Source organism: Panthera leo, chromosome D1 (assembly GCF_018350215.1).
Source record: "Panthera leo isolate Ple1 chromosome D1, P.leo_Ple1_pat1.1, whole genome shotgun sequence".
NCBI lineage: Eukaryota > Metazoa > Chordata > Mammalia > Carnivora > Felidae > Panthera > Panthera leo.
The window spans coordinates 115,246,033-115,266,278 of NC_056688.1; the positions used below are offsets into that span (position 1 = coordinate 115,246,033).

At 49.8% G+C, this 20,246-nt stretch overlaps 1 protein-coding gene and 1 long non-coding RNA gene across 5 annotated transcripts; one reads left to right on the forward strand and one right to left on the reverse strand.

Moving 5' to 3' along the window:
• The first annotated feature begins 4,923 nt into the window (after positions 1–4,923).
• On the forward strand, positions 4,924–6,966 carry LOC122200836. Its single transcript, XR_006193950.1, has 2 exons — positions 4,924–5,526; positions 6,805–6,966. It is a non-coding gene; the product is annotated as an uncharacterized LOC122200836 (long non-coding RNA).
• A 335-nt stretch (positions 6,967–7,301) lies between these two features.
• Positions 7,302–20,221, reverse strand: PSMD13 (proteasome 26S subunit, non-ATPase 13). Of its 4 annotated transcripts, none has more exons than XM_042904183.1 (13): positions 20,053–20,221; positions 18,384–18,462; positions 15,078–15,157; positions 14,938–14,993; positions 14,657–14,700; positions 14,381–14,467; positions 11,794–11,965; positions 10,740–10,819; positions 10,536–10,661; positions 8,937–8,999; positions 8,626–8,712; positions 8,328–8,444; positions 7,302–7,760 (listed from the first exon to the last, which is right to left on the reverse strand). In XM_042904183.1, the coding sequence occupies exons 1-13, from the start codon at positions 20,145–20,147 to the stop codon at positions 7,665–7,667; spliced, it is 1,182 nt and encodes a 393-aa protein (XP_042760117.1). In that variant the 5' UTR covers positions 20,148–20,221; the 3' UTR covers positions 7,302–7,664. The 4 variants fall into 4 exon arrangements, with proteins under 4 accessions (XP_042760117.1, XP_042760119.1, XP_042760118.1 ...); XM_042904185.1 differs by having other exon boundaries at positions 15,078–15,112; positions 20,053–20,220; XM_042904184.1 differs by having other exon boundaries at positions 8,632–8,712; positions 20,053–20,220.
• Positions 20,222–20,246: the final 25 nt, after the last annotated feature.

Consider the following 20,246-nt stretch of genomic DNA (forward strand, 5'->3'; position numbering starts at 1 on the left):
GCTGGCCCCGCACACACGGAGACAGTGAGCGCCCTGTCCTGAGCTGCCAGGTTGGCGACGATTCGTTACACGGCAAGAGAAACTTACATGTCAGGTAACGATGGAATGAAATGTTCCTGCTGTTATCATCAATGACGTGTCTGGGCTGCATTAGGCATCACTTAATATGGTGCGCATTAGAGAAAAGAAAGTGTAATAAAATTTTATTTTCACTGCCAAAGGTGAAAGGACAAAACACCTAAAGGGCTTCTCTTCTGGCACAGTTTTGCTGACTGTGTTAGTCAGGGTTCTACCTGAGAATCAGGACCAACAGGGTTTGTGTGTGTGTGGGAGGAGAGATGGGGTGGGGAGGATTTACTTTAAGAAATTGGCTCCTGTGATTGTGGAGACTTGGTAAGTCCAAACGGTGCAGGGTGGGCTGGCAGTTTGAGTCCAAAGGCCATCTGCTGGCAGTTCCTTCTTGCTTGGGAAGGTCAGTTTTTGTTGTTATGGCCTTAAATTGATTGGATGAGGCCCACCCACACCACCGAGAGTAATCTGCTTTACGTAAAGTCCACCCATTTAAATGTTAATCTCGCCCAAAAATCACCTTCACAGGGACATCCAGAATAATGTTGGACCAGGTATCTGGGTGTCATGGCCCACTTGAGCTGACACATAAAATGAGCGATCACACCAAGGACTGTGGGGGTGTGAGCTGCTCACTGCTTTACGTAAAGTCCACCCATTTAAATGTTAATCTCGCCCAAAAATCACCTTCACAGGGACATCCAGAATAATGTTGGACCAGGTATCTGGGTGTCATGGCCCACTTGAGCTGACACATAAAATGAGCGATCACACCAAGGACTGTGGGGGTGTGAGCTGCTCACTGCTGAGCACCAGTGTCTCTGTGGGTGTATCCCGCATTGGGTGGGCCTGAGAGCTGAGCTTCCGGGGAGTGAGTGCAAGAGTGGGATGTAGGAAGAGGCAGCTGCCCCCCCCCCCCCCGCAAGATTCTCTACCCCTGAACTACAAGTTTTCAGCAAATCCTGTTCTACTTACTTAGTGGAAGTGTGTTTTTGTAGATAAAAGGAAAGGGCTGAGTTTTGCAGCCTGGGTGAGATTTATTTAAAAAAATCTTTAATGTTTATTTATTTTTGAGAGACAGAGCACGAGCAGGGGAGGGGCAGAGAGAGAGGGAGACACAGAATCTGAAGCAGGCTCCAGGCCCGGAGCTGTCAGCACAGAGCCCGACGCGGGGCTGGAACTCACGGACTGTGAGATCATGACCTGAGCTGAAGTCGAATGCTTACCCCACTGAGCCCTCTCAGGCAGCGGGGTGTACATTTAGTTTCGAATGAATAGCATGAAGCGTCCAGTGTTTATATAACATAAAATGGTTCTCAAACTTGTCTGTGCATCAGAATTTCCTGGGAAGATTATTGTAACAGGCCACTGGGACCATCACAGAATTTTTTTTTTTATGTTTATTTTTGAAAGAGACACAGAGAGAGAGAGAGAGAGAGAGCAAGTGGGGAAGAGGCAGAGAGAGAGAGGGGGACACCGAATCGGAAGAAGGCTCCAGGCTCTGAGCTGTCAGCACAGAGTCTGACAGGGGGCCTGAACCCATGAATCGTGAGATCATGACCTGAGCCGAAGTCGGACGCTCAACCAACTGAGCCACCCAGGTGCCCCTAGAATTTCTAACAAGTTCCCAGGTGATGCTGATGCTGCTGGTCCAGGGACCTTACTTTGAGAACCACTGTTTTATGTGATGAAATAGATTTCCAATGCAAGAAAAACAATATGCAAATGTTTGCGTGCATGTGCATTTTTTTCTGGGTCCCTGAGGCTAAGAACCTTTGTCTCGCTGTCAGTGCCTCTCTGGTTTCTCCAGCAGCTGCTGTGGTTCCGAGTACGGACACAGGGTGGTGCCATGTGCCCACAGTGTCTACCCCAGACCTTGCAGGTGGCCTGGCAGCTTTGAGAGGGAGGGTGTGCATGGGTGTCCCCGGGGCAGCAGGGACAGGTGGAGGGCAGAGATAAGTACATGCTGGATGTGGCTGGATGAAGGACACGAGGCTGAGGATTCGGGAGACAGAGGTACTTCTGTGTTGCCTTCGGGAGCTCTTCCTGATGCTACTTCTGTCCAGGACAGGCCAGGGACAGGCCTGGCTTGTCCTGAACCCTGGGCCCGCTCCCTCTTCAAGCCATGGTTTCTCCTGCTGTTACAGGGGATTCATCCAACCCTCCAGCCCTCAGAGCCTTTTACTTTGTTGTTCAGTACGACCCCCCACTTGGCCACCACGCCCTTCTCCATGGGTTGTCTCATTTCCTTCCAGGTGGAAGAAGGCAGCCCAGGACACAGGGCAGTGCTCTGCAGAAGCACTGTGGCCCCAGAGCAATGAAGGCAGAGGCCATGCCAGGCTCCCCACCTCTGGTAGCATCTGTGTGGGGTCGGGGCGGCAGGGATCTGTGCAGGGTTTGTTTTGAACAGGTGGTTCTTGGGACTAAAAACCCAGTAAGGTTGAGGCCTGAAGCCCACCGCTACAGGTGGTGGAATCCCCGGAAGCTGCGTGAACACAGAAGCGAGGGAGACAGGTTTGTGCTCGGAAAGGCTGGGAAGGTTAGGCATGGAGGGTATGGATGGAAAGGAGCTGAAGGCGAAAGCTGGTGTAGCATGAAAGTTTGAGGACATCTCTCTCCCTTGGAGGGCAGCCCCAGCTCCCCTGTCCCAGCCCTCACCAGGGCCTTTCTCATCTGGTGCTGGGCTGCCGTCCTGCAGCATAGTAGCACACGCCCCCCCCCCCCCCCCCCCCCCGCCACCGCCGTTACACCCCTGCCTCCTGAACTGGGAAGGACGGAGAAGGCCTTCCTTACAACCACGCCTGGATGGTTGGGGACAGCAGGTCTTTTCTGTGAAAAAAGAAACCCCGTAGGCTGGATGATTGATCATCTGACCCGCAGCCTTTTTCCTGACTGGACCTATAATTAAAGGTTTAGGTGGAAGGGATTACTCTAGAGGAGGGGCAGAGCCCCCCACGGCCTAAGGCTGACATCGGGACCCAGCTGCTGGAGATAACATTCAGGACACACGCCCGCCTCCAGCCTCCAGGGACTTGGCTCCTCACTGGAAACCAAGGCACAGGGAGACAGTGGGAGGCGGGGTGGGGCGCCCAGAAAAGAGCCCCACAGTTGGAACGAGGGTGGTTTCCAGGGAAGGACAAAAGCGAAACTAGGATCCTCATGCGATGTATTCAGATCATCAACCCACCGTGTGTAGACAAACGGATTGGGGTGTGATCATACCTGGTGAGGACGGTGACCGCAGCCGAGTCTGGGGGCTGAGGGACCGATGTGGTCAGATGGCCTGCTGCTTGTCGGCGACTGGCCTGTGCCCACACTGATCAGGTCTGGGCTGTGACCTTTGCTGCCGTCCACAGTAATCAAGGTCCTGCTGACAGTAGAGTAAAGCCCTGCAGTTTCCCCTCTCAATCCAAGCCGATGCCGGCTGTGACGTGAGAACTACACCTGTCCTCCCGACCCCATCCATCCAGGCCCCGCTCCCATCCCTCCTTTCCACACCCCAACCTATCCTTCCAACATTGACTGAAAATCTGCCAGGCCCCAACAGTTCTGTGATGAGCCCAACAAAGTCCTTGCCCTTATCGGGCTTGTATTCCAGCTACATAAGCAGACCACCAACCAATAAGATGTGTCTGAGGAGAGGTCGTTTGAACAGGGCCTGACTAATTTGGAAACGTGAGGCTGAGGCACCAGTGTGGGTGGGAGTGAGGTGTGGCTGGGACCAGGCAGGCAGTGGTCAGACCCTTTAGGCCTTGGAGGCCATGAGAAGGAAGTAGGTGGAGTCTCTGGGGGGCGGGGGCGCTGAGCAGTGGCAGTGGCAGGCCCTGGTTGTTCCTGAAGGGCTGTCCTGGCCACTGTGTGGGACAGTCTCAGAGGACACATTCAAGGTTGTACAGGGGGAGGGTGGGGTGTGGTGATGTTGGTGACCTGGTGTGGAGCGTGAGCACCCGAGGGAAACAAGGGTGGTCTCAGACATTTGGGCTGAGCAGCTGGGAAGGGACAGGGTGGGGGACTCACTGCAGAGCCTCAGGAACCCCACCAAAGAGGGGGTAAGGGTTGGCGTCGGTACATCCTAAATATGGTGACTGATAAGCCGCCAGGGTACAAGGCCAGATGAGGCGTGAAGGTGGGTGGAGAGACAGCGAAAGTCCTGGGGCTGTCAGGGGTCACGCAAGATCCGGACAAGGTGGAAGGAAGAGCAGAGGCTCAGCATCCAGCAACCTAGGAGAGAAGGGCTGGAGAGGCCGCTGGGGACTTGACCTTGGCATGTGACCCCCTGGGGCTCAGGGCCACGGCACTCCTGGGCGATGGGAAGTGGGGTTGAGCAGCGGGTCGTATCTGGTCACTTCTGTTCTCTCGGAATCAGCAGCAGGGTCTCCAGTGAGGGGGGGGGGGTTTGTACAGAGAGAAGGTGTGAAACAATCTCTCAGTAGAACAGATTTGCCAGGAGATGTTTGCTGTGGGAAGAAACAAGTGACCCATTCTCTGTAGAAGGGAAGAGAGGCAGGGAGGCTCTGAGCTCACACAGGGCTTGTGGGTGGGTTACAGGCCCACTACCCCAGGGTTGGTGGGCAGCGCGGACCCAGGACATTTGGCCCTGGGAGCCTTTACCTGCATGTGGGCCAGGAGGCAAGGGCCTGAGTGTTGCCCACCCCCCGCCCCCACGCCACCTCCCCGTCCCCGAACTGGCGTGCACAAAGTATCTGCTGATCTACCGTGTGCCATGACTAGTGCAATGATGGTGCAATGGTGACTGTCTAGTCTCGGAACAAAGCTGTCAGCATTAGTGACAACGCCACTGAAATCAGCAGCCAGGCTGCTCTGACCCACCAGTGCCGCGCGCAGGTGGAGTGGGGCTGCATCGGTCACGGACGAGGAGGCTGGGCAGCTCCGCCGGGAACTCCCAAGTTAAGAGAACTTAAAAATAGCTCTATGCACCGTCCTGCCAGCTGACACCCCAGATATTTAAGGCTCACTCTGAAATGATGTCACTTTTCCATTCTTGCGCTCCCAAATTCCCTGACTTCCCTGGCCCTGCTTCTCCGAGCGCCTTTCTCAGAGGAATGAAGGCCTTCTCCAGGTGATGTCTGCCTGCGCTACACAGGGCCCGAAGACCTCGGGGGCCACGGCGGGGGCAGTGCCGGCAGCTGCCGGTCTGCGCGCTGGCTCTCCCCACTTCTGAGCGGGCGTGCTTTCTGCCAAAGCACCACGACGGGAGGGGACAGCTGCAGTGCTCCCTGCCCCCTCCCCCGGAGCTATAAAAAGCCCCAACACCCAAGTGAGCAGAGGACACGCCGAGCAGACGTGCAGAACTTTGCTGGACACGAGGAGCTCGGCTCAACGGCCATGCTGAGGTTGGCCTCCGCCAGCAGGCTGCTGCCAGCCCCCCGGAGCGGCTGGGTGCTTCCCAAGGCACACGTCTCCGCCAAGCCAGCCAGAACACCCACTTCTCCCATGGTAAGAACCTCCAGGGCAGCCGGGGGGCTGACCCGAGCAGGTGGAGTGGGCAGTCCTGCGCTGTTGTGAAGATGAGATAGGTTTGGGGGCAGGGCACAGAAGGCCAGGCTGGTAGAGGAGAGGGGGAATGTCCTCTCAGGGGTGCAGCTTCTGGAGGTGATCCTGATGCTAGAACTCAGTCTGTGTCCGGGACAGTGTCCTCACTCCAGGAAGGGTCCTTGTGGTCACTACCTGAAGGCCAGGCTCCCAAAGCAGTCAGCGGAGTTAGTTAGGGGAGGGTTTGTTCTCAGGCCCCGACTCGCCTCCTGTCAAACGAGGGGTGCTAACCGCTGAGCTTGAAGGGCGCTCAGTGTCTACTCTGGCTTCACCACTACTGAAGGGGAAGAGTGGGCTGCCTGGAGGGTCAGGAAGCACACAGGGGAAACATGCACCCCAGTCACCCTGGGGCTGCAGGAGAGCAGACAAAGACCTGTTTTCAGCGTCAATAAACCAAGGTCTAGAAGGTCATCTGCCCAAGGTCAGACTGTGGGTGTAGCCTAAGGGCCCAGCTCTGGGCTAGCGTCGCTGAGGCTGCTGGGAGGTGAAGCCAAGAGGAAGAGTCCAGCCTGGCATCTGACTCTGTTTTAGGAACAGGGAGCGATGACTGGGCCCAGGCTCTCCTTCCGGAGGAAACCAAGTGAAGGGGACACGTGGCTGGTTCTCCAGAACCTGGCTCCAGGTGTGCGTGCACACACCTGCACACAGAGCGCAAGGGGTCCCCTCTCCTCCATCCAGGCTTCTGAGCAGGACCACCATTTAGGGAAAAGGGCCCTGCCGTGTTTACACAACCCGAACCTCTTCCATCCTGCACAGCACCGGACATGCTCTTGTCTCCTGGTAACTAGACGTGAGGGTGCTTGTCACGCAAGGTCAGAAGTTCAAGGTCGAGGGACACATGGCCTGGCCAGGCAGGCTCTTGGTGGGGGGGAAGGGGGCTAAGATGAGAGGTCCTGCTCCACAGAGACTGGAGCCCAGGGCTGCTAGCCTGGTCTCCACAGCAGCTGTCCAAACTGATGACTACAGTGGTCACTGCTGGCACCCCGCAGGCTTTTTCCATCTGACGCACAGGAAGTCTGGGGCTGGGCCAAGGGTCCCACCAGAGCAGAGGGGGCGGGGCAGGATGCCTGTAACTCTGGACCTGCTGCTCTGGTTAGGACCCGGGCACAGAGGGGCAGGTAACAGCCTTCCTCTACGACCTGGGAACGACCCAGTGCACTCACCCGTGCTTCCCTCACCCAGGAGCAAGCCATTGGGCTCTCGGTGATGTTCCTCAGCTTCCTGATTCCTGCAGGCTGGGTCTTACACCACCTGGAGAGCTACAAGAGAAGCTCGGCAGCATGAAGGCTCTGTGGTTCCAGCTCCAGGCACAGGATGAAAGATCGCATTAAACCCTTCCCTTCACCTGGTGGTCACTGGTGATTCTTCTTTGTGTACGAGCACCCCCGCCCCCCGCACACTCAGCACGGGGCTGAGGGCTGGCTGGGTGGGCATCGGGTGAACACCATGTCTGAGCCACAGCAGACAGGACTTGCTCTCTTGGCCACGGGGCCCACGACCCTCTGCGCCTGGCTCTGCCCTGTGCCCTGTGTGTGCAGAGACGCCCCTTGCCCGGGGCAGGAGTGGGGGGCCGAGGCCCACTCCCCACCGAGCCCTATCTCCCATCTCCCGTGTTTTAATCTCTCCAGGCCCAGGCTTGACATCAAAGCTAAGACCGAGGAAACGAGAACCACAAAAAGGACAAAACAAGTGCGTTTATTACAGGAACATTCTCAAACGACACCAGAGATATTCACACAGGTGGATGGGATGGAGACGAACTTCTGAGTGGTGTCCCCACGCACTCAGGGTGGCGCCTTCTCGCTCCTCGGGGCACGTGCACGCTCGCGCCTGCCTGGTCACCAGAGACTGGTGACCCCTCCCCACTGCGGGCTACAGGAGACCTCCACAAAGGAGGCTTCTATCTGTGGCCACGCACCCCATCGGTGACAGTCCTGTTCTCACAGCAGGAAGAACAGTTCCCATTCCACAAACACAACCCCACCCCCACCCCCTTTAAATGCAGATGGCCTCAGCTGCCACCCACGGGCCAGGTGGGGGCGCTAGGTGAGGATGTCGTGGGCCTGGTGCTCTACCAGCATCTCCATGCTCCTGACGTCGGTGCACCAGAACTCCAGGCGGTCCTTCATGCCCGCGATCTGAGGCAAACCAGGACCACACGGTGTTAGGACACTTGGGAGTCACAGCACCTGACGGGGCAGCTGTACGTTTCCAGCCAATTCTTTAGGGCGGCACTAATAAACAGGGCATCGGAGCTGGGGGAGTGGGCTACGTGAGACGGGATTATCCCAGTCAATTCTTATCACCAGGACATTAAAAAAAACTTGCATGAAAGAAAACAGGCAAGAATAGAGGAAATCCACAGGATTAAATTTAAAGCAAATACGAACAAGATGGATCTGAGCTCAAACCACAGAACTAGGAACGCATTTGATCAGAGCACCAATGTGAAGATTAAAAGGCAGCATCAGCACAACCAGCCCTGTTATTATGATAAGCTTTTAAGTGCAGGGTTCAAACCCCAGGCTTGCACTAAATTGGGTTCTTTGAAAAACCCTCAGTCCCTACAGCAGTAAGATATTCTCTGAAATCCCTTTGTCAATACCGCTTTCTTCCTAAATGGCTGCCATCCAAGCGAAACTAAGACAGCACAGACACAATCCAAAACACCCACAAAGGTGAACTAGGTATTCCAATCACATTACCTGTTGCAAATCCAACACGCGGGGCTGCACCCAGGTCATGTGAACCCGCTTATCCACTTCATCAATACTGCCTTTCACCAGCCCCACTGAGAGCGCCTTCATCACCAGCAACTCCACCTGTGCAGAGAGGGGCTCGTGTAAGACACCCCGAGGCCTGCAAGTACACACCAGCCGGCCCTGAAATATGGGGGAACAAGACACTGTCTTTTGTGGTCTGGAGTCTAGGGAGCCGTGCTCACAGGAGCCCTGACCCGCCCAGGTAGCAGCTGTACCACTGGACCATCCTGAGTCCAACAACCTGTACCTCGTTCACGGTGATTTTAGCACTTTTGGCAATTTCTTCAAAAGTGAGTTGTCTGTGATTGGCAGGTCGTGTGAAAGTCATCTGAAAAAAAATTTTTGCTTGTTAACTACTTTTCCAAATAGAAATTGTCAGAGAACTGACTGATAGGAACGTTTTTGTCAATACTTGCTCTGAAAACCTAGATCTTATTAGTGAACACTAAACTCTTCCTTTATGTTAGTCGTGTATCTCATTAAGAACACGCTTTCCACACTTAGCTTACGGCAGTCGTTCACACAGCGAGCGGTTCCTGGGTGCCTGCTTACCTCCATGAGGCACAACAGCTGAATTTTCCTCAGAAGCTGGGCTTCATTGGCAGCCAAGTCAGGCTGTAAAGCAGAAAGCATCAGTTACCCAACCTGGGCTTTGAAATTCTACAACAGAGCGAACAAAAGGAATCTTTGCAGGTCCAAACACCTTACGCTGAAGATCACGGAGGCTCACTTTTCTTAGGAAACCATTAGAAGGTGCACCCCGGAAATGTCATGCTCCCACACAAGGCATTTACGAGGTTTACAGACACCAGGGGGCACCTGGTTTACAGACACCAGGTGACTTGGCACAAAGAAAGGCAGGGAAGGACCCATCCTGTGCCTGAGCAGGTCCAAGTGTACTGCCTGCTGCGTCAGCTCTGTGTAAGGGGAGCCTCTGAGGAACACACTCCTTACGCTCCAGGGGCTTGTTCTGAACTGAAAGAGCAGGTTATTAATTTATAATGAAAACCGGCCTTATCACGAGAACCATGCCCTCTGCGTGACCTGTAGTCACCCTACAGGTAGGTCACAGGTCACTGCTGAGCACAGAGACAAGAAAGGAGAAGGGGTTACCGGATTCAAACATTTAGGAACTCACACCCCAACACAGGCAGAGCCAGCAGGGAACTGGACAGGTCAGGCTCTTCAGAAAGAGCCCACTCACCCCAGATGGGCTCTTGCTGCCTAGACAGGTGCCGCAGGCACACGGCTCTAGTTTTCTTAACTTTCTACGGCTAGCCATCTTTCTTTCCAATTTCTTTCAGAGATCAAAATACAGACTACTACAGTTAGGATCGACTGGACTTGCTTTCTGCCTCTTCACAGTCCGTTTGTATCTACTCGGCTCTGTTATGTGAATTCTACAAGTTTATTTTGAACTTTGAGAAAACTGAAGCTTTAGAAAAGTACGAAACAGTAATACAACCATGATCCCTATCACTATGAACATTTTAGTAATTTTGCTTCTCACAGTTTCACTTGAAAAAGAACAAACTTACTATTAAAGCTCAGGTCCTTGTTAAACACCTCTCCTCCCTAATTCACACCTCCCAGAGGCTCCACTCCTTGCCCGGCGCCCTCTCCCCTGCTACCTCTTTCCCTCTGCATTGACTGCCCCGCCATCCCCTGCACTGACCCCTTCCTCCCATCAACTGCTTCTGCCCTGCACAGACCGTCCTGCCTTCCCTCACCCTGGGTTCTCCCCGACTCTCATCATTCACTCACTTGAGCCTCACATACCCTACTGCAATTCAGCAACATGCTAAAAGCTTCCTTTTCCTCTGCTGAATATACTCTTCTCATATTCTTCCCTTGGCTAAATTCCACTCACACCTAAGGTCAGACACAGAGCGTGGCTTCTTTGGGGCAGTCCTCTGTGATAGCCCTTTCACCCAGATGACACTCCGCTATTCTATCAGAGTAGCTGAGTTACTACTCTAATTAGCCACTTAACCATCTGCTCTATGAGAGCAAGACTGGCTCGTCTTAGTCTCCTGTCTCCCCAGCGGCTGGCGTGTAGAAGGTGCAAGTCAACATCTGTTAGATAAACAGACACAAGGAAGGAGAGCCAGGAGCATGTAGGAGTGCTCAGCCGTCCTTCCCATGGCTGACCTGCTGGCCCCAGGAGGTCTTCAGGGTCTGGAATCTCTCTACGTTGCCACTGTTAAAGGCATAAAGGGTGTCAATCAGCCACTGGCGGTCGGTGTTCCTCAGTGATTCCAGCACGGGGTGCATGAGCTGTGAGAACGAGACAGTTAGCTGGCAAAGAAATCAGTCTCCCCCTTGTTAAGAAATCTGTGACCAGGGTCCACTTACGAGTTCTCCAAAGTTAAAAACTCCCTCGCCAAGAAGTCCTGCTAGTCCCAGCGTGAAAGCTCTCTCCTGCTGCTCAGACACTACGGCAACAACACATCTCCAGTGACACCCCAGTTACAAGAATCAGTCCTGTTTGGCTTTAAAACTCTCATAAAAAAGTAAAGAAACCATTCCCTGTAATGGTTATATCACAAAGCCTTAACGTTAGTCGTCTCTTTTAAAGTACCATATCAACTCAAGTTATACCTGGAACCACATACACAGGTTTTGTGGGAAAGACATTCATTCACTTATTTCTACCTAAATAAGTGAATCGATTTACATTTTCAGCTCATCTACTTCCTGGAGTAGCAGGTTCCTTATACCTCTTGTTTCCTATGGAAGTGATACCTCTCATTTATCTTAAAGTCCCCTCATTCAGCCTCTTTTCAGACTACAATCTTCCTTTCCCATACAACAACTCCCTATTCTCTTGACCACATTAGCTGTGCTTTCCAATATATTTTTCTTGAGCTGCAGGAACTGCATCTAAAAACTGCACTAACATCTTTAGGCGTCGCTGGTCTCCACAGCTTCAATGGTGTACTGTGAGAAACACCCAAGAGGCTCAAATTTCTTCTTTAAACACATACTCCTCGCACTTTCCCCAAAACTCATTGTTCATTTTGCTTTGCAAGTGATTTTCGTAAGTAAGTTATTCCCCTGGGTCTTGTGCGGTTTTTGGAACACGACTCTCAGGTACAGGGTGGCGGCACACCCTTCGTGCTGTAGGGGTCGAGGGACTTGCATTGCTGCGCTTCTCACCAAGGCCTCTGACTCAGAGAGCTGGGAAGACTGGGGAAGGGACGGTGAAGGGCTATAGGGTGCAGGCTCATCTCAACTCAACGCTGAAGGCAGACACCTGTAAAAACTAACGCTCTCATGGCTCTTTCCAGCCTATCACCACGTGGGCTTTCCTCAACAAGGGACAGATACACTGGAGGAATTTCTGAGGCCTGCTACCACGCCCCGAGAGTGAGCTCCCACGACACGGACTCTAACGGCCCCATGTTACCTGGAAGATCCTTGATGTCGACACAGCCTAGAAACCGCAGAGCATCTTTGTAGTAGGATGCGTGGTTTCCGATTGTTTGATAGTATTTACTAGAGAGATCGTAGAAACGACTGTGAACTGATGTCACGCCAGGGAGGTTGTTGAGCATCTCTTCAACGTCTTCAATTGTCTCCTACGTGCAGGAAACAAGATCACCTTTCTTTGTAACTTAAGACATTTTTAAAGAAATGTATGACGAGATGAAAAGCATAAGCCACAAAGATCGATAGATTTGAGTACATTAAAATGGAAAACTTCAGTTCACCTAAAACACAGAAAAAAGAACAAAGACAAGCTATAGACTGGGAAAAGATATTTACTGCACACGAAACCCACGAGGGCACAGGACCACAGCTATATAAAGAACTCTTACAAAACAAGTGGCAAGCAACACAGAAAAAATGAGCAAAAGAAAAGATGTTAATGGCAATTTACAGAAGTGGAGACATGAATGGAGTGGTCAACAAACTACCAGCAATCAAGAAATGCAAATTAAACCCCCAATGAGATGGCATTTCACCTCCATCAGATCGCCAAGAATTAAGTGGTCTGAAAATACCAAGTGTCGAAGATACGGAGCTCTGCAAGTGCTCGTACGGTGCTAGGGGAGTGCGAGCTATCTTGGAGAAAAGTTTGGCAACATCTAGTAAAAGTGGAGGGTATACACCTTACACCTGTAGCCTCACCTCCAGGCATATGTCCCGGTGAGATTCTGCCCATGTACACAAGGAACCAGGCATAGAAATGCTGATAATTAACATCACTATTCGCAGTAGAAAAGAGAACCTTGAATCCCTTCCATAGGAAGGAGACTGGATATGCAGGCTATGAGACAGTTACACAGTGAGATACCAAACAGTAAAAACGAATTGGTCCCAGGCACCGACACGATGACTCAAACCTCACACTGAGCCACCAACTGAAAACAATACTACACATCACTTAGACCTGCACGTGCCCATCTAGTGAGCATCAGGAAACACACAAGTACGAGTAACACCAAGCATGTGTGCGGGAGCACTGCTGGTGCAGGAGCGTGCACGGGGGCCCAGCAGCTCCATTCCCAGGTTGCTTCACTCCCTGGCTGGGCAGGGCACGTGGATGCCCACGACAGCATTCTTTATAGTACTTTATGGATTTCAACACGCCTTAAATATTTCAAAGCAAAATGTAGTAAGTATGAATGCAGGCTAGGACTGGGCAGGAATAAGAAACAGTAAGTACAGGGACACCTGGGTGGCTCAGTCAGTTAAGCCTCTGACTTCGGCTCAGGTCACGATCTTGCGGCTCGTGGGTTCGAGCCCCACATCAGGCTCTGTGCTGACAGCTCAGAGCCTGGAACCTGCTTCAGATTCTGTGTCTCCCTCTCTCTCTGCCCCTCCCCTGCTCACTCTCTGTCTCTCAATAATAAATAAACATTGAAAAAAAAATTAAAAAAAAAAAAAAAGAAACAATAAGTAGTATTATTTTAGGGCAATGAGAACATTAACACTTACCCTGATATTTTCTTTAATATTATGGTTACCAAAAAACCCCAAACCAAGACCAAAATAAACACATGTAGTCTCTGGTTCAACAAAGAGGACTGACCACATAAGTTGGTCTTACTGCCACTCCTATCACATCTGTCTCCCAAATTGCACTAAAATTAAAATAAAAAAGAGACGGGTGGGGTGCCTGGGTGGCTCAGTTGGTTGGGCGGCCGACTTCGGCTCAGGTCATGATCTCGCGGTCCGTGAGTTCGAGCCCCGCGTTGGGCTCTGTGCTGACAGCTCAGAGCCTGGAGCCTGTTTCAGATTCTGTGTCTCCCTCTCTCTGACCCTCCCCCGTTCATGCTCTGTCTCTCTCTGTCTCAAAAATAAATAAACGTTAAAAAAAATTAAAAAAAAAAAAAAAAAAAAAGAGACGGGAAACTTAACAACGATGAGGAGGCAGAGAGGGTGGAGGAGCAGCATACGATATGACCCGTCATGGTAAGTGGGCCGACACCCGGAGAGTGAGAACCTGGGTGCCGTGGACAGTCTGAGGCTGTCTGGATGCGTCCTGCTGACGGCTGTGCTCACCCAGGACAGTGCTCTTTCAAGGGGAACAGGCCTCGTACCAGCAAGTTACCCTCAATAGTTGTGAAAACCAAAAACTACACACACAGAGTAATAGGGCAAAGAAGTGAAATGTCCACAATGGGAGTGTGAGGGAGGGGTATAGGAAAGTTCTTTGTGCTATTTTTGCAACTTTTCTAGAATTTAAAGTTACTTTAAAAGTTAAAACGGAAAAAAGGGGCTTTTCTCCTATAGCCCCAAACAACTTTTTATTTATTTATTTTAAATGTTTATTAATTTTTGAGAGAAGGTGAGCACAGCAGGGACAGAAAGAGAGGGAGACAGAGGATCCAAAGCAGGCTCCATGCTTTTAGCAGACAGCCCGATGCGGGGCTCAGACTCACGAACCATGAGACCTGAGCCCAAGTCGGACGCTCAACCGACTGAGCCACCCTGGTGCCCTTTAAACAACTCTTTAAACCAAAGAGAATGTCTTATGGCAACCTTACCTTTGTAACCTGTAGGTCCCCGATGTTTAATTTTAGAGCTCCGATTGCAGTTTTACACAGGATCACTGCCTCATCGCTACTTTTCACCTAAAGACGTCAGAAACAAAAGAACCTGAGAAGTGTGGGCAGGGGACTAACAAAGCACGGCCATCTGCGCACTGGCTTAACTGACATGATTAGAGACACAGTAGTCTCTAAAAGGTGTGCACAGCGACCACAGACACAAGCTGTAAGTCACACGTATTCTAAAAGTCTTGGCCCAGGCTTCACATTTACCTTTTCACGAGTCTTTTCCAGAAAAGTAAGAGCCACATTGGGATCTAGAAAAGGCAGAACAATGTCAGAAGAACCACCAACATAGTATCTTTAGAGACTGGTTCCTACCAGTGAGGACACTTAGGTAGGATAACCTTTAGGGTTAGACCACAAATATAATAAAAACCTAACTTAGAATCTGGTATTTTCTATCGAAATGTAAAAGTTCAATTAACTTACATTTCAAAATAATTTGAATTACCACTTGGATCTGCTCCTTTATGAAATAAAGTCAGACTCACCAGTCATCTGTCTAACTACATGAAGAATGATTTCTACCAGGGACAAAGGATTCACCCTGAAATAAAAACCACCAGTTTTTGAGTGTCAGTAGTATCAATGTTTCCATGTTCAAAGTCAAAAACTGACAAAAGTATTTTACCTGTGTTCAAATTCACTGATGAAGTTTTCATAAAGCTGTGGAACCAAAACATGCAGAGTAATTACAGGATGTCTTTCATTCTGCAAAATCAAACAACCAAAATGCCCACCATATAGCAGGCATCGCAGAAATGTTTGCGAGTTGATAGGAGACCCATATTTGGGCTTATTAATCACGAATGGATTACTGAAGACAGCTGTGCTTTTTTTTTTTGGGAATTAGATACCTGACCTATAAGGATCTCATAAAGACCAATTCCTATATTCTTTCTCCAAAGTACTCTAAGCAAAACAAACTATCTGTTTAAAAGATTCACTAACTTTCAGATTTTAGAGGATTTTAGGCTATATTGCCAAATTTACAAGCCATTCAGCAAACACTTGATCACTTACTCAGACCTTTTGCCAGGTACTGCAGACACAGAATATGTAAAATAAAAGACAGGCTTTCAAGGATTTCTGGCTGAGGAGAGCAGACTTGTAAACAAAGAACTGGCAATATTGTGAGTTTACAAGCGAGGAAAAAAACAGCACACAGGTGGACCAACCCAAAGGAGAGGTTCCAAAAGTTATTCCAGAAATGGTGATAACTGAGTTTTAGGGAAGGAAGAGCAGTTAGAGAGGTGAACAGATTTGGTATGGGGGAGGAGGCAGTTGGGAGAACATTCCAGCAGGGACAAACGTGTAGAAGCACTGAAGAAAACACTGCGCATGTGTTAGCAGCACTCTGATGGACACAGAATGGAAGGCACTGGGGCTTGTCCTTGCCCTGAGGTCAAACCTGAACCAGTGGAAACACATGATCACACTTCTGCTTTATAACAAGACTGGGAGAAGGCGGGGGGAGGGGGGAACAGAGTGAGGGGGCAACGGCAGTTAGGGTGGACAGAGGGTCTGAGAGGTTTGCTGGTCACAGGGAAGGGGAGCTAAATGACTTCTGTGCTATGGCTGGGTAACTGGGCAAACGGAGCACCCCATGTGGGCAAAGTGGGAAGAGGGAGCCTCAAGATGAGGTCAACTTGGATAAGTAGAGTCCACAGTTCCTCTGGGTTATGAAGACAGAAAGATGGAAATGTCCCCGTGAAAGAAAATGTGGGTATATGCCCACACACTGTGGAATATTATTCAGCCATAAAAAGAAGGAAACCCTGCCATTTGTGACAACATGAATGAAACTGGAGGGTGTTTTGCTTAGTGAAATAAATTAGACAGAGACAAATACTGTATGACCCACTTCTAAGTGGAATATTAAAAAACTGACCTCATAGATACAGAGAACAGATTGGTGGTTGACAGAGGCAGGGGGTTGGGGGGTGCAAGAAATGGGTGTGAAGGTGGTCAAAAGGTACAAACTTCCAGTTATAAGAGAATTCCTGGGGATATAACTTATAGTATTGTAACTATAGTTAACAACACTGTGTTGTACGTTTGAAAGTTACTAAGAAAAGCAGATCATAACAGTAGCCATCACATGGGGTGCCTGGGTGGCTCAGCAGGTTGAGCATCTAACTCTCGATTTTGGCTTAGGTCTTGATCTCACAGTTTGTGGAATTGACCCCGTGTCAGGCTGTGTGCTGATAGCGTGCAGCCTGCGTGGGGTTCTCTCCCTCTTTCTGCCCCTTCCTTGCTTGTGCTCTCTCACTCTCAAAGTAAACTTAAAAAATGTCATCACAAGAAAAAAAGTGTGAGATGGATGTTTAGTAGACTTACTGTGGTTATTTTCCATATAAACATATACCAAATCATTACGTCGTATACCTTAATAATAAAGAGCAATATGCCAATTATTTCTCAATAAAACCTGGTGCGGGGGGTATGTGTGTGTGGGTGGGAAATGTCCCTGAAGCAGCCAGTGAGTTATTTAAATCTGGCACCCAGCAAAGAGCCATCTAAATAAAATGGCTTTTTCATTACAGAGGACTATTTTAAAGATATCTTCTCCAGTAAGAGAGTATTTTCTACTTTTCTGATACCCATTTTAATTTATGGAATTACCTAAACCACAAACCCCTCCAAAGAAAAAAGAAACTCAAAATTACTACTGGTGACTGCAAATTCATGAATACTATCTCTCTGAAAGTTAGCTGGGCTGGGTCCCAACAATTTTTAAAGGTTTACTTGCCCACTGAAATAGTAAACTCAAATCTGCTGACCTAAGTGTTACGTTACCATGGGGTTGAGGAAATATTTTGCTCCGGGTAGAAAGTGATTTAAAGACAAGAAAGCAAAGGTTGGAGAGGAATAATCATGAATGTCCATTGCTATGATATAGAACCTTAGGAAACAAATTGTAAGATAGCTCTAATTTATCATTTTTTCCACATAATCCAGAAGACAGAATGCCCAGCAAAATCTTTAGGTTTACAGATGAATATAAGTTCCTTTGAGTAGTAAAATGTCCAATTGGCAGATATAAAACACAGGAAAATCTTTAGATCCCCAGTCGTGGAGTCAGAAGGTGGTAAGCTTCACTGTAAACACATATAAAGTAATGTATCCAGGGCAAATAACTCAAGTTATCATGAACTACCTTTTGGTTTCCATGCAGGCATAAATCTCGGATTCTTTCAGAATCCAAGAGAAAGGCATCAAAGAGAAAGATGTCAGCGAAAGATTTCCAAGAGGAAGAAACTACCAGTGAACAACTGGTGGGGGTTTGTCAGGGAGTGTGGGGAAGGCTGGGGCAGAGAATATTTTTCTTTCCTTTTTCTGTTGTCAAATGCTAAAAGTGCTACACTACAGAGGATCCCCCCAAACCTCCCCACCTCCAAGTGAAGCAGGAAAGGGGCTTGATCTTCCACACGACCCAAGAGAAAGCCTCTGGGCAAGCAAGCAGAATCAGTGGGAGTGGAGGAAGAGGTGCGATCAACCGTTACCCGTGAGATTCCTGCGGTTATCTTCCACTACGGACTACCCTACCCCCCAAATGATTCTGAACTTTCTATTTCTGAATAAGTTTCCAAAGGCCCAGTAAGATACAGGGCGTGCTATGCTATAAGACGGCATTTTAAGCTGGGATTTCAGAAGAAGCGAGACTGTGTTTGAAGTCTCTTCTACCACTTGTTAGCTGTGATATCTGGCAAATTACTCAATCCCTTAGTGTTAGCTTCTACATCAAGTAAGTAGGATTATCTCCCAAGCTGTCACGAGGAATAAACGAGTAAACGTACAAAGTCCTTACGAGACTACCCGACGTACAGTGACTGCTGAATAGTTATAGTGTGTTACTACCACAAAGCCCACCTATTATTTTTAAAAGTCCTTGAGCAAGTTTATATAGTCTGACCTAGCATGGCAGATCATTTACCTTAATGAGGCCATCTCCTTGGGCAAAGCACGGGTCCTGCACAAAATCAAGCACCTGAAGTGTCAGCTGATGCCACAACCTGAAAAACATAAGGCTCTTAAGACCTACGAACCAATATCCAGTCACAGACACCTTCAGCCTTGATGGTCCTATCACATAACACATATTAACTGGTTTCTATTTGTAACAGGAAGACAGCTAACACAGATGCTACTAACCCTGAGTTCCTCTCTTGGTTCTGCTGTTCAAAGGTGATGTCACCCTGGAGAATATCTTAGATTACCTCAAAGAGTTATTGTGAGCTTTGACTGAAAACAAGAATTTGGGATCACACATATATAAGCTGAAATCCTGGCTCTTCTACTTAGTAGTTGAGCATCTCAGGGAAGGAGTTTAGGTGAAATTGTTTCCTCCCCTGTAAATGGGATGAATGAAAGATTAAATGGGCAACTGAAGGACACCTGGGTGGCTCAGCTGATTCAGCATCCGACTCTGGATTTCGGCTCAGGTCATGATCTCAGGGTTCGTGAGTTCAAGCATCACATTGGGCTCTGTGCTGACAATGCAGAGCCTGCTTGGGATTCTCTCTCTTTCCTTCTCCCTCTGTTCCTCCCCCGCTTGTGTTCTCTCTCTCTCTCTCTCTCAAAATAAATAAACTTAAAAAAATTAAAAAAGCAAATGGGCAAATCAATAAACCCTCTGGAAACACGACAGTACATTCGAAACCAAACTCTAATTTTTAAGAATGCACAAAAAAAAAAGAAAAAAAGAAAAAAAAAAGCTTTGAAAAATACAAAGTGCAATTATTTGCCAAACACTAAGAATTTTCTCTCAAAAACGCTAATAGCAGAAGGCCACCGAACATCATGCAAACATGTATTCATTTTCTACGTAAAAGGCATTATGCTCAACGCTAGGGTTCTTAACAGGGAAGTTATCACAGCAAGTGTGCTCTCCTGTGGAACAATGCTAGCAAATTATTCCAGTCACTTAAGAGGTTAGTGCTGAGCAACGGAGAATTTGTCATAAAACTCATCTCGTTATAAAACTCAAACTCAGAGCTCTTCTTAGGGGCACAAAGCCCAAGATGAAGTGCAATGGCAAGTAGGAACCGGGAGTGGGGAGAAGCGGCTGAAAGCAGAGTGCAACCACTTGCAGAATCAAAAGGGGAAAACACTAAAACTGCACTTGTTCCTGGTTTATCCGCTGCAGACCGCTGAGAAACGGCACGGACGCCGTCGACTATACGGGGCAAGTGCAAGACACCAGGATCTGTTACTCGGAACGGATGGCAGCCTGACCCTGAAACGGTGTTTGCTTGTTTGACTGGAATCAAGAGCGGAAAGCCTTCAAAACCCTGAACCCTTTTCATAAGAGCAGGGGAAGGGAGTTCAGAAACCCAAGTCCCAGCCCCTGAGTCAGGAAGGCAGGGAACCCTAGGCCCCAACACTGTGCCTATGGCTCTGCTCCTCAGTCCTCGGGGGCTGTCACCCCGTCTTCCTCCACAGCCTTGCCGCCCCGGGCTCCTCGGCGCACCTCCCCGGCCTAGCCTGCCCCCACTCTCCCCACACGGGTCTGGGCACCCTCAGTCCACAAGGTCCCGTCCCTCCCCGGCAGCCCCCTCGCTCTCCCAGCACTGGGGCCCGGGGCCCCTCGGCTGGGCGCTCACTTCTTCGTGTAGAGCTCCTCCAGACGGTGCCACACGGCGGCCTGGCCGGGCCCGGAGCTCTGGCTCTGCTGCAGAAAGCCAGGTACGTCCTTCATGACGGCAGGAAGACCCTGGGACAGCCGCACTTCGGAGGTGTCAGCGCCGCGGGGATGGCCACCGGAAATGCTCACTCACTTCCGGCGCGCCGCGTCGCG

What these genes read in the sequence shown, in the direction of transcription:
- PSMD13 (XM_042904183.1), bottom strand. Translation starts at nt 20,147, where the DNA reads ATGAAGGACGTACCTGGCTTTCTGCAGCAGAGCCAGAGCTCCGGGCCC. An exon ending in GAGGAGCTCTACACGAAGAA is followed by an intron (nt 18,463 to 20,052) that starts GTGAGCGCCCAG and finishes TATGTTTTTCAG; the next exon opens with GTTGTGGCATCAGCTGACAC. An exon ending in CGACATCAAGGATCTTCCAG is followed by an intron (nt 10,820 to 11,793) that starts GTAACATGGGGC and finishes TTGTTGCCGTAG; the next exon opens with TGTCTGAGCAGCAGGAGAGA.